Source organism: Littorina saxatilis, unplaced genomic scaffold (genome assembly GCF_037325665.1).
Source record: "Littorina saxatilis isolate snail1 unplaced genomic scaffold, US_GU_Lsax_2.0 scaffold_2539, whole genome shotgun sequence".
NCBI classification, from domain to species: Eukaryota; Metazoa; Mollusca; class Gastropoda; order Littorinimorpha; family Littorinidae; genus Littorina; species Littorina saxatilis.
In genome coordinates, this window is record NW_027126533.1 from 1,761 (window position 1) to 15,215 (window position 13,455).

Sequence of the window (13,455 nt, forward strand, 5' to 3'; positions counted from 1 at the left end):
AGCCGGATATGACGTCATCAAAGACATTTATCAAAAAAATGAAAAAAACGTTCGGGGATATCAATCCCAGGAACTCTCATGTAAAATTTCATAAAGATCGGTCCAGTAGTTTGGTCTGAATCGCTCTACACACACACACAGACAGACAGACAGACAGACAGACAGACAGACAGACACACACACATACACCACGACCCTCGTCTCGATTCCCCCCTCTACGTTAAAATATTTAGTCAAAACTTGACTAAATATAAAAACACACAAAAAACCACGAAGACATAAGGTATACATATTGTTCCATATCTGACAACATTTCACGGGTGAAGCAAGTTTACCTTTAGTAGAGTTTCAGAACAATCATGTAAATTAGTAAGCTTTCAGAACAATCACGTATGAGGGCTTACATGATTACGATGAAATAAATAGTAGACTTTCAGAACAATCATGTAATAGTCACTTTTCAGAACAATCACGCATAACACACCACGACCCTCGTCTCGATTCCCCCCTCTACGTTAAAACATTTAGTCCAAACTTGACTAAATGTAAAAACAGACGGAAACAAAGTCTGTCTCGGTGACTTGGTAATATTAACAGTAGAAATGACTGGTAAGGTCACCACCAGGCTGTGCATGTATCGATGTGTCGTGTGAGCAATGACTGTTTCAGCTCCAAGAAGTTACAGAACTTGGCACGAGCACTTACACCTTGCTACCTCCGTGTGGGGGGTACGATGGCTGACAACACCACGTATGACATAGGGGGGAGACATCACCAGGGGCGTCATGTGATCACGACCCGAGCTGCATCAGGCCTTACAATGACAGGTATCTATGAGTGACGCATTGGGCAGAGTTTGGCAATCATTAACGTGCTTGACGTGCGCTCGGGTAGTTGTAAATGCTTAGGATATACATGAAAGGCTAGAGCAACTGCAACACACACGGGTATGGACTCAGTCACTCATAGACACCTACACACATACACAGAAATGTGTATGCACACGCACTCACACATTCGCGCGCACACACACACACACGCACACACACACACGCACGCACGCACCCACGCACGCACGCACACACACACACGTGCTTATTATACGAGTCACACCAATCTGAAATTTATTGGATAACGAATCAGTCAAGCATTGGAAAATTAATCTAACCCTCTCGAAAATACCCCTTTGGATGAAACAAGTAAACGAAACCAAGTTGACAATTACAAAAAGTGCATATCTGACACATTTGAGGATGAAATTCGCTTGTTCATATCAATGCTTGTTATTCTCTCAGGTGAACTGAGATTTATTCAGCATAACTCTCAAGTACTCTATTGCACATGTCGTATACAGTTAGAGCGCTTGCTTTCCTTTGTTTTTCAAATCTGAAACATACACAATAAATGTGACTCTCCTCCACGAAATGAGTCGCATGTCACCTCGCGCGGTTCTGCGCGAGACTTAATTAATATAAGTCCGGGGAGTGTCTGGCAACAGTGTGAGGGTCACCTTAGTCACAGGCTTATAACTCAAACAGTTTTCGATCTTTTCTAAAACTGTTTTCACCACTGGATAGAGCATAAAAAACTCTTTAGGAAAATGTAAAAATATGAAAATCATGCAAAGGTGACATGCGACTCATTCCGTGGTGGAGGGTCACAAATAAGTATTTCTTGACAGCTGACAACTGGAGAGTCTTGAACGAGTTCAATCAGAAAGTGGGTTGGGACTTCATCTTTGATCTGAATGCACTCAAGCGGAACGCTGACGGCTCCTGGAATCCTGACAACGCTCGCCAGCTGCTGCAATTTTCTGCTGACAGGAACTACACCATTGCTGGATTTGAACTTGGAAATGGTGAGATGTCTCATGTTTTAAATACTATCTCAAAATATCAATAGTACCGCGACTCCAACGTCCTCTGTCTGTCTGACCTCTCTCTCTTTTGTGTGTGCGAGTGTCCATGTGTTTGTATGTGTGGGCGTGTTGTGTGTGTATGTATTTATATGTGTATGTGTGTGAATGTGTGTGTTTATGTGTGTGTGTGAGTGGGGGGGGGGGTGGTGTGTGTGTGTGTGTGTGTGTGTAACCACATTTTATTTTATGCATGTCTTGTACAACATTATCTCGCGTGTATATAAACACAAAGAATCAAATAGGCAATTGCACATCAATTTGTTCAGTATCAGCTCCTTTGTTTTATCTCTCTTGTTTATTCCTGTACACAGAATACGATATTTACCGCGGACAGTATGGGACAACCCTGTCCCCCGACCAACTGGCCAGAGACGTTGCTGCCCTTCAGAAGCTCCTGGCCGAATTCCCCAAGTACCGTGACTCCTTCATCGTCGGGCCCGAGACTGCAGGCGTCAATCCTAAGAACTTCCGCGGGTCAGTGATAGCCAGTTAAAGTAAATTTTAAGGGGCTTATTGTCCGTCAGGTCTTAATTGCCTATATTGGACATGAATTGGTTTATACGATTCGAGTGTTACGCCCTCACGGCTTTTTGATGTTTGCGTGTTTAGGTGGTATCAGCCATCTGCACTTATGGTAGAATGACCAAGATCTTTAACGTGCCATTGTGGTGACACGGGGGTGGGAGATGGATACCGTCTCTGGGTCTGCACATAAAGTTGACCCGTGTCCGTCCCGGCCCGGATTCGAACCAGCGACCTCTCGATCACAAGTCCAGTGCTCTACCACCTGAGCTACCCGGGCCCCCGCCAGTTAAAGGTGCAGCCCTTCCCTTGTTATTGATGAAACCAATCGACGGGCGCAGTGGCCTAGTGCGGAAGGTTGCGTGTTCGAATCCCGGCCGCCCCTGTAGGTGGGATAAGGCTGGATATTTTTCCGATCTACAGTGGCAACTTATGTGCAGACATGCTCATGTGAATTATCCCGCTTCGTGTGTACACGCAAGCACAAGACCAAGTGCGCACGAAACAGATCCTCTAATCCATGTTAGAGTTTGGTGGGTTAGAAAAACACGAAAATACCCAGTATGCTTCCCCCTACTCGTACAGAAAACACTAGTGTATGTGGGAGTTTTAGCCCATGAACGCAGAAGAAGAGGAACAAGATTAAACCCATCACTACAGAATATATCTTCTCAGGCGTTTTCCATGGGGTACGAGCATCCTCTACTCCACACACATACCAAAAACTAGCTGACTGCGTTGTGTGCAGAGTTGTTTGTTCGTGTTATTGTACGGAATTAACTTTGAATGTTTATACTGGTAATAATTACGAAAGTAGTTCAGCCAGGCGCGTGATTTGGGTACGTTTCTAAGAGGAAAGATTATCCTGTTCCATGTGAAAGTACTGAGCGTTTCTTAGATTTCCTTGAACATAATTGATTATTTATCACACAGTTAACATATATGTTTATTGTGCCACAAATATAAAACCTCAGGTCGTTCAAATGACGGTTTTATTGTAATTGATTATTTTTCTTATCGAATCAATATACACGTTCGGTGACATAATAAAAATCAATCAATCAATCAATGACGCTTATATCGCGCATATTCCGTGGGTACAGTTCTAGGCGCTCTGCAGTGATGCCGTGTGAGATGAAATTTTACACGGCTGTCTATATAATGTCTGTTTTGTACCAGATGGGAAGAAAGACAACAATGGACAGGCAGGGAGATGGCAGAATCAGTTTTATCGGAGTTAAATGCATGGCCAAATATGTGTGGAATATTTCTTTTCTTGTAGATTCCTGGCGGCAGGAGGTGCAAAGGTTGTGCGTGCCGCCTCCTTCCATCAGTAAGTCGTTTTTATTTATTTATTTTTTCTTTTGTTGTTGTTGTTTTTGTGTACGTTTGGGAAGACACTACTAAATATTAAATGATTACGAAGTTCTATGAACACATTTGGTGAAATGAAAGTCGACATAAAGGCACAGAAAGCCAATCGCTTTTACTCTTATTTATTTAGCACTAGCAGTTAAGCCCGGCTTCGCCCGGGAGTAAGCGGAGCCCTGTAGCAATTTAAGACGCTCGCTATCCCATTATCATTAGCTTTACCTCCTTTGTTTGGATACAAAAAAAGAGTTATCTCCCTTACCTTCTAGAAATTTCCGGAACTGTCCAGTTAATTTTTCTTTCTTCATTTCTTCCCCTCATAGGAGCAATAGCGAGTCTCTAATATCACTGGCATGATGTGCTTGCTACAGGTGAACAGTAGGCACTGAACTGGTCTTGCACCATATAGGCTGTATTCAATAAATGGGAGGTCCATAATCTGAGAAAGGAAACAATGAATCAAGAAACTAAAACCCAGGTGCACATCTGCGGCACCTAGGGAGTGTACATGCACATTATCTTGTTCCTGCCTCTTGCCATCTCAGAGGTATGGCGACCACAGACAAAAAAGAGTTATCTCCCTTACCTTCTAGAAATTTCCGGAACTGTCCAGTTAATTTTTCATTCTTCATTTCTTCCCCTCATAGGAGCAATAGCAAGTCTCTAATATCACTGGCATGATGTGCTTGCTACAGGTGAACAGTTATCTCCCTTACCTTCTAGAAATTTCCGGAACTGTCCACTTAATTTTTCGTTCTTCATTTCTTCCCCTCATAGGAGCAATAGCGAGTCTCTAATATTACTGGCATGATGTGCTTGCTACAGGTGAACAGTAGGCACTGAACTGGTCTTGCACCATATAGGCTGTATTCAATAAATGGGAGGTCCATAATCTGAGAAAGGAAACAATGAATCAAGAAACTAAAACCCAGGTGCACATCTGCGGCACCTGGGGAGTGTACGTGCACACTATTGCACGCACTTTTGCATTTTGCGCATCTACTCAATGGAACTCTCTCCCCTCTCACATTCGCCACTCTCAGTCAGTACAGTCATTCAAGCGAGCACTCAAAACTCACCTCTTCCAGAAACACAACTCCTAAAGTCGCAACATTTTGCCATCCTGTTCTGTAACGGTTCCATCTCTATTCAGCTTGTTATTTTGTCTTTTGTTGTTTTAAATTATTAAAAATATAATTTTTCACTGCAGTAGTCCTTTAACTTTAACCCTTAGCTGTAAGCTAGATATGCACAAGTCATGTCGGTGCCACATAATGCTGACACACATGTTCCTGTGCTAGTTTATGGATAACGTGTAGTTGGGAAGTTAAGAGTAGAAATAATTAGTATTTAGTGTAGGAGGAGGGTTGGGGGTGGGTAGGGAGGGGGTGGGTATGGTTTACTTTGAGCAGGTCCGTTTCAGTTTTAATAAACAATTCTAGAGAATTGTGTATCTTATATTTGAGTCTTTCGTGTTTTAGACATTGATGCATTTAATAGTTTTAACGAGTTGCCTTTTGTTTTATCATTCTGGTGTTTATCTAGATGTGCTGTGTATCTTATAAGAAGTTCTTAAAAGTTCGAAGTTATTTTAGCATATAGGTTTTTTATGGTCTTAACAGTTAAATATGTATTACGTTATCATTAAGATTCATGCTTTGTTAGTACTAAGCAGTTGTTTTAATCAGTCTGGTTTTCTCTTGTTTTCATCTTATGAACATTTTAAATGTTAGACTAACTTATTGTCTTGTACAGAATAACAACTGTGTGAATGGTGCTATACTGAATGAAAGAGTGTGACATGAAGTTCTTGTACATCATTGCAAAGAGTGTGAATGACGTTTTAGTTTAGATGTCAAGCGCTTAGAGCAAGCCTTTTTAACGAAAGTTTTTGATTTAGCGCTATATAAATGTTCTTCTTCTTATTATTATTATTAATATCTTGTTCCTGCCTCTTGCCATCTCAGAGGTATGGCGACCACAGACAAAAAAGAGTTATCTCCCTTACCTTCTAGAAATTTCCGGAACTGTCCAGTTAATTTTTCATTCTTCATTTCTTCCCCTCATAGGAGCAACAGCGAGTCTCTAATATCACTGGCATGATGTGCTTGCTACAGGTGAACAGTAGGCACTGAACTGGTCTTGCACCATATAGGCTGTATTCAATAAATGGGAGGTCTATAATCTGAGAAAGGAAACAATGAATCAAGAAACTAAAACCCAGGTGCACATCTGCGGCACCTAGGGAGTGTACGTGCACACTATCTTGTTCCTGCCTCTTGCCATCTCAGAGGTATGGCGACCACAGACAGACACACAGACAGACACTCTCTTTTATTATATGTACTAGCAGTTAAGCCCGGCTTCGCCCGGGAGTAAGCGGAGCCCTGTAGCAATTTAAGACGCTCGCTATCCCATTATCATTAGCTTTACCTCCTTTGTTTGGATACAAAAAAAGAGTTATCTCCCTTACCTTCTAGAAATTTCCGGAACTGTCCAGTTAATTTTTCTTTCTTCATTTCTTCCCCTCATAGGAGCAATAGCGAGTCTCTAATATCACTGACATGATGTGCTTGCTACAGGTGAACAGTAGGCACTGAACTGGTCTTGCACCATATAGGCTGTATTCAATAAATGGGAGGTCCATAATCTGAGAAAGGAAACAATGAATCAAGAAACTAAAACCCAGGTGCACATCTGCGGCACCTAGGGAGTGTACGTGCACACTATCTTGTTCCTGCCTCTTGCCATCTCAGAGGTATGGCGACCACAGACAGACAGACAGACAGACACACACACACACACACAGAGACAGACAGACACTCTCTTTCTCTTCGCCCGGGAGTAAGCGGAGCCCTGTTGCAATTTAAGACGCTCGCTATCCCATTATGATTAGCTTTACCTCCTTTGTTTGGATACAAAAAAAGAGTTATCTCCCTTACCTTCTAGAAATTTCCGGAACTGTCCAGTTAATTTTTCATTCTTCATTTCTTCCCCTCATAGGAGCAATAGCGAGTCTCTAATATCACTGGCATGATGTGCTTGCTACAGGTGAACAGTAGGCACTGAACTGGTCTTGCACCATATAGGCTGTATTCAATAAATGGGAGGTCCATAATCTGAGAAAGGAAACAATGAATCAAGAAACTAAAACCCAGGTGCACATCTGCGGCACCTAGGGAGTGTACGTGCACACTATCTTGTTCCTGCCTCTTGCCATCTCAGAGGTATGGCGACCACAGACAAAAAAGAGTTATCTCCCTTACCTTCTAGAAATTCCGGAACTGTCCAGTTAATTTTTCATTCTTCATTTCTTCCCCTCATTGGAGCAATTATAGCGAGTCTCTAATATCACTGGCATGATGTGCTTGCTACAGGTGAACAGTAGGCACTGAACTGGTCTTGCACCATATAGGCTGTATTCAATAAATGGGAGGTCCATAATCTGAGAAAGGAAACAATGAATCAAGAAACTAAAACCCAGGTGCACATCTGCGGCACCTAGGGAGTGTACATGCACACTATCTTGTTCCTGCCTCTTGCCATCTCAGAGGTATGGCGACCACAGACAGACAGACACACAGACAGACACTCTCTTTTATTTATATGTATAGATAACGCCTCACACTAACATGATTGACATCAATTGAAGTACAATTATGATGTTGCGCTATATAAATGCTCATTTATTATTATTATTATTATTATTATTATTATTATTAATTACTCATATGTTCGATATTTTTTTGGTCTTTGATGTAGAGCATTTGAGTATGCACTAGCGAAATCAAGTTAGACGATTTAGTGCCGACCGATGAAGCTGGTTTACCAACGACACCCCAAAACACAGGAGCTTGCCCTTTGCCACATTGTTGCATGCAGATTTGTTTCCACCGTTAACTACCTTGTAAGCGTGCAGTAGCGAGCAAACGTCCAACCATACTTTATGTTAACAACTGTGTCTAGGGGTCCGGGTATACATCCGCGTAATATTCCTTTATCCTTTGTATCAAAGCTCCTGTGCCCCGAAAGAGAGACAGAAACACAAATGTTCTCCATATATTGTAGAACCTATCAGTAGTTTGCGGCTGCAGATGCGTTTTCCGTTTAATCGGCAAGTATATCAGTTAAAAGTCGGGTATTCACTTTGTAAAAGTTGTCCTTAAATGAGCCTAGGGTCGACTTAGTGTTCGCGAAGTCGTTTTATTCAAAATTCAGGGCCAAAGCTTCGTGCAGCCAGCTTTGTGAAGTGGACGTCGTGAAGTCGACTTCGCCCAATCAATGAGAGGCTTAATACAAAGTTGCTCTTCCGTTTTTGCAGGTATTATTTTGAGGGATCAGACGGCCATGTGAGTGACTTCACCAGCATCCACAGAATGGATAGCCTGGCCTCGCGTTTGGACGATGCATTTTCACAGGTTCGTTCCCTGGACCCTCTACTTCCGGTGTGGCTGAGTGAGACTTCCTCTGCGTCGTCAGGAGGCATGCGCGGTGTTTCCGACAGATTCGTGGCTGGATTTCTGTGAGTGGTGCTACAGAGATAATTATTCTACATGACAAGTTACGGCCAATTAACAAATCTTGGGACAGGGGCGGGGGGAGGGTGTGTGTGGATATAATCGTATTTAATCGTACGAATTATCTTGTGTACAAAATACCTTGACAGATTAGTGGCCGGATGTTTGTGAGTCTTCGTAATCAATTTTCAGATATGCTACACACAAGATCATTCCGCGCTTTTCATGTTGAGCAAAGAATCAACATGAAATCACAGGCAAACTTCCTTCCCGTCAATCAGTGTGGCTCAGCGTCTCAGATCTGGCCATACTTTTACATGGGATGTCTTTCAACGTGGTCAAATACCAAAACTAAACAGCATGAGTGTTCTCTGTCCGACTGTCTATTGATCAGTTGTACTACCTGCCTGCCTTCCTTTCTCTCGTTCTGTCTGTCTCTATTGTGTAATTATGTATGATTAGTGTAGACATCTTTATCTTCTGTTTCGTGTCTGTTTGCAAATGTTTGTTTTTTGTTGTCACCATTTTGTGTCTTAGTTTTAGCAGGGACAGATTGTCAGCCTAAAATCTCCATCCGTGAGTAATAAAGATCGTCCGTTCGTTCGTTCGTTCGTTCGTTGTTTTTCCAAGGGATGTTTATTTTTCTAATTCTTCAGGTGGCTGGACAAGCTAGGAATGTGCGCCTTGAAGGGCGTGGAGACCGTACTTCGTCAAGCGTTCTACGCTGGTCACTACGGCCTTATCAATCAACAGCTTAATCCTAACCCGGTGAGTGCGTCAACGTGTACGATGTTGTGTGAAAAACTACCAATTTCTTCATTTGTTAATGGTTACTAGATTTTCGAAATGTTAACAATTGTCAAGGAGAAGATGACTTCTGGACTGAAGTGTTTTTGATACTGGTCATATATGTCTCAATGCGTTCGAGTTTGGGTCAGTCACAAGGAAATTATCATATTTGAAAGTTAATGGGGCTAGAGCAGCAAATAATTTGTTTCGGATTGATATTATTTATGACGAAGGAGAGTCACATGAGTATTTGCTCATCTTGTCAGAGACCGGCACGGTTGGCCTAGTGGTAAGGCGTCCGCCCCGTGATCGGGAGGTCGTGGGTTCGAACCCCGGCCGGGTCATACCTAAGACTTTAAAATTGGCAATCTAGTGGCTGCTTCGCCTGGCGTCTGGCATTATGGGGTTAGTGCTAGGACTGGTTGGTCCGGTGTCAGAATAATGTGACGGGGTGAGACATGAAGCCTGTGCTGCGACTTCTGTCTTGTGTGTGGCGCACGTTAAATGGCAAAGCAGCACCGCCCTGATATGGCCCTTCGTGGTCGGCTGGGCGTTAAGCAAACAAACAAACAAACAAAATCTTGTCAGAGCTATTACTGTGTACTGCACATTAAGCGGTGATCACCTGCTCCAATTGCAGCAGATTCAAATCAAGCTAATGATTTACAGAGAATGAATTTGAACATTTCATACCTTTTAGTATTGTCAGAACTGAGGCTTGAGTAGTCTGTTTTCCATTATGTATTTTCAGGATTTCTGGCTGACAGTATTGTACAAAAGGATTGTAAGTGGCGCTGTGTTCAACGCTACAGGACGTCACGATATCCGTGTCTACGCTGCCTGTGCCAACCCTGACAGGTCAGTAATGATTCATGTAACGTACAGTTGTTTGTGTAATAGCATTGGTTGTGTGTTCGTGAGTGGGTGTTTCCTGCAGCTGCCCGGGTTTGTAACACATCAAGGAAAGGTGTGAGCATGAGTGATTAAACGAACTTTCCCGCTTAATCAAAAAGTAACAGCAATCATCACTTTTTCAAACTCATCATTTGGCATTTTTTCTCCTTTCGTTGCGGGGTTTGCATGGGGTGGGGTGGGGTGGGGGGTTTATGTGGGAATGGAGGGGGGGGGTGGGTACGCAAGTGGCCCACAATGTCCGTGTCCTGTGTTATGACATAGAAGTCTTGCGTACTCTTTTCATGCGGGAGGAAATAACAGTGCTTAAGCAGGAAACGTATTTGTCGACATGAACACAGCTTTTTATTTCAAAGGCTTATAATTGGTTCTTCTACAGTTTTAAACCAGGAAGTGTGGTGGTGTGCATGCTGAATCCCAACAACTACACTGTGACCTTTGACCTGCACCAGTTCCATAGCCAGCATCGCTTGCGCTACTCTCTGACTGCGGGAGACCACAATGGACTGGTGTCCCTGTAAGTCAGCGCTAACTATCAGCTTTTAGTCTTCCATGCGAAAGGGCATTTTAATCCTCCTACTTTTGAGCATTTCTTCCATTGAATGCCTGTTTCGTGCGTCCAAAAAGCACCCTTTTTCGCCTCAAAAAACGCCCAAAGCCTGCTGTCCTCATAATAATAATGATAATGATAATAATAATGACAGCGCGAACCGCAGTAGTCTATGCTCTCCTCGCTTTACATATTAACTATGCATAGTATATCCTTTTTTCATTCACATTTTCGCGCAGAATGCACCAGGCTTATGCGTTTGAGTGCATATCGTTGAAATGAGTTTGTCGCTATCGGAGTTGGTTCAATTCCTGGGTTCTGCAAAGGAAGAAAGAATCTAGAATGTCCATGAATGTAACCTCACAGGACTATTTTGAACCCTTACCTTACCTTAATGACATAACATATCCTTACCTTAATTACCTTATCCTTGCGTTGATTTCTTTCATTGCAGATACATGTCGTTGAACGGGGTCAAACTGCAGCTGGTGCACGACGCCTTACCTCCCTTGACACCAGAATCAGCTCCACCTGGTTTGGAGAAAATGGCTGCACATTCCTACACCTTCCTGGTGTTTCCTGAAGCCCAAAGTTCCATCTGTCTTATGCAGTGATTTGGCTTTGTTTCCTGTTGTATGCGTTTCGCACGGTCTTTCTGCACGTACACGGTATTAAGATTGTTTTTATAAAGTATTCAAGGCCAGCTCAGTAATTAAATTTAGAATTTTTGTCTTCCAAACCCTTTTGACTTTGTTTTGATAAATTAGTCATGGTCAGGTCCACGATCAATTCAACGTTGTGTTTTCACGTCGTCCTGTTTGTCCTTTTCCCAGCCTTTACTTACTCCAATCCATCTTTTATGTCCTGCATTTTTTTCGTCCCCTTTTTACATTTAGTCAAGTTTTGACTAAATGTTTTAACATAGAGGGGGAATCGAGACGAGGGTCGTGGTGTATGTGTGTGTGTCTGTGTGTGTGTGTGTAGAGCGATTCAGACTAAACTACTGGACCGATCTTTATGAAATTTGACATGAGAGTTCCTGGGAATGGTAACCCCGGACATTTTTTTCTTTTTTTGATAAATGTCTTTGATGACGTCATATCCGGCTTTTTGTAAAAGTTGAGGCGGCACTGTCACACCCTCATTTTTCAATCAAATTGATTGAAATTTTGGCCAAGCAATCTTCGACGAAGGCCGGACTTCGGTATTGCATTTCAGTTTGGTTGCTTAAAAATTAATTGATGACTTTGGTCATTAAAAATCTGAAAATTTAAACTTTTTGTTTTTTTTATAAAACGATCCACATTTACGTTCATCTTATTCTTCATCATTTTCTGATTCCAAAAAAAGAAAAAAAAAGAAGTTATATTTGGATTAAAAACAAGGTCTGAAAATTAAAAATGTAAAAATTATGATTAAAATTAAATTTCCGAAATCGTTTTAAAAACTATTTCATCTTATTCCTTGTCGGTTCCTGATTCCAAAAACATATAGATATGATATGTTTGGATTAAAAACACGCTCAGAAAGTTAAAACGAAGAGAGGTACAGTAAAGCGTGCTATGAATCACAGCGCAACCGCTACCGCGCCAAACAGGCTCGTCACTTTCACTGCCTTTTGCACTAGCGGCGGACTACGTTCAGTTTCATTCTGTGAGTTCCACAGCTTGACTAAATGTAGTAATTTCGCCTTACGCGACTTGTTGTTTTCTTTCAATTATTTACTCATTGACCTGATCGTCACTCCTGCTTTTTTTTTAATTTATTTTTTTACCATTTTCATGTTTTTTTCACTATTCTTTCCTTCTCTTCTTGTCTACTGTCTCTCTTTTTTCTCTATTCTGCGATCTACATTTCTTCATTGGCCTCTTTTGGAAAACGTTCGCTAGTAGCAGCAGTTATTTACGCGAGAAGAACGTTTTTCCGATTGACATTGGCTGTTTTTGGCTTGGTCTTGTGGATTTGTAAAGGAGAGAAATCAGCAGTTTCTGGAGATTTGTATTATTATTTGATTGACTCAACTCAATAAAGAGCTTATTCCGCAGGAGTATGCAACTTTGCTACCAGGCCTATATGTCGCTTCATTCATGCAATTGAGTATTCTATTATTACGTGCTCGTGGGTCTAGTTTTGATCGTCACCATGTTAGTCAGTCTGTTCGTCCGTTTGCCCTTCGTGGCGTGTGTGTTACATAGTGTGTGTGTGTTACATAGTGTGTGTGTGTGACGTGTGTGTGTGTGTGTGTGTGTGTGTGTGTGTGTGTGTGTGTGTACATACATTTTGTGCATTCAGCTAAGTCAAGCAACTGCCTGAACTATTTTGCGGAGATAATTCATGTCACGTATTCGGATAGTTCCAATACCACACATATACACCAGTTTTCTTCAGTAGAAAAAGACAACAGAAGTATTATCAGCGGATGGCCATGACACTATCAGCAGACATTGGAATGGCACCGCCATTGTCAACAACAAGGCCTGAGTACGATGTGAGAGTTGTGTGTGTGTGTGTGTGTGTGTGTGTGTGTGTGTGTGTGTTCTAACTGTCAATGGAACATTGGTGCAAGAGAGTCAAACGTGCTTCCATGCACTTATGACGAATCTAACATGTCTCTCTCGAAATGGAAATCCGTATCTATAGTTAACCCTACCATAATTATATCCTTATATGCTTTCTATGTGTGAAGACAAGTACACACACTCGGAGATATGCTTTACACACACACATACACACACGTTTTACTTAATTATAATAACAATGGCGAAGGACCAGAGCAATTACACAGACGATCTTGAACTATTTTCATCTTCAACAATATAGGACAGCCACTGCTGGGTATGTGCCATTGCTTAATTACTCTTAATTAAACCGCTATA

At 42.0% G+C, this 13,455-nt stretch overlaps 1 protein-coding gene across 1 annotated transcript; it reads left to right on the forward strand.

The window, feature by feature from the left end:
- The first annotated feature begins 640 nt into the window (after positions 1 to 640).
- Positions 641 to 11,849, forward strand: LOC138954970 (heparanase-like). The gene is made up of 9 exons (XM_070326708.1): positions 641 to 827; positions 1,682 to 1,858; positions 2,230 to 2,392; positions 3,723 to 3,773; positions 8,133 to 8,333; positions 8,985 to 9,096; positions 9,869 to 9,975; positions 10,409 to 10,546; positions 11,034 to 11,849. The coding sequence occupies exons 1-9, from the start codon at positions 641 to 643 to the stop codon at positions 11,191 to 11,193; spliced, it is 1,296 nt and encodes a 431-aa protein (XP_070182809.1). The 3' UTR covers positions 11,194 to 11,849.
- The last annotated feature ends 1,606 nt before the right edge of the window (positions 11,850 to 13,455 follow it).

Bases quoted from the DNA above. Each gene is read 5' to 3' on its own strand.
- LOC138954970 (XM_070326708.1), top strand. From the start codon at position 641: ATGTGTCGTGTGAGCAATGACTGTTTCAGCTCCAAGAAGTTACAGAAC. The intron at 1,859-2,229 runs GTGAGATGTCTC...TCCTGTACACAG, and splicing joins TGGATTTGAACTTGGAAATG to AATACGATATTTACCGCGGA. The intron at 10,547-11,033 runs GTAAGTCAGCGC...CTTTCATTGCAG, and splicing joins CACAATGGACTGGTGTCCCT to ATACATGTCGTTGAACGGGG.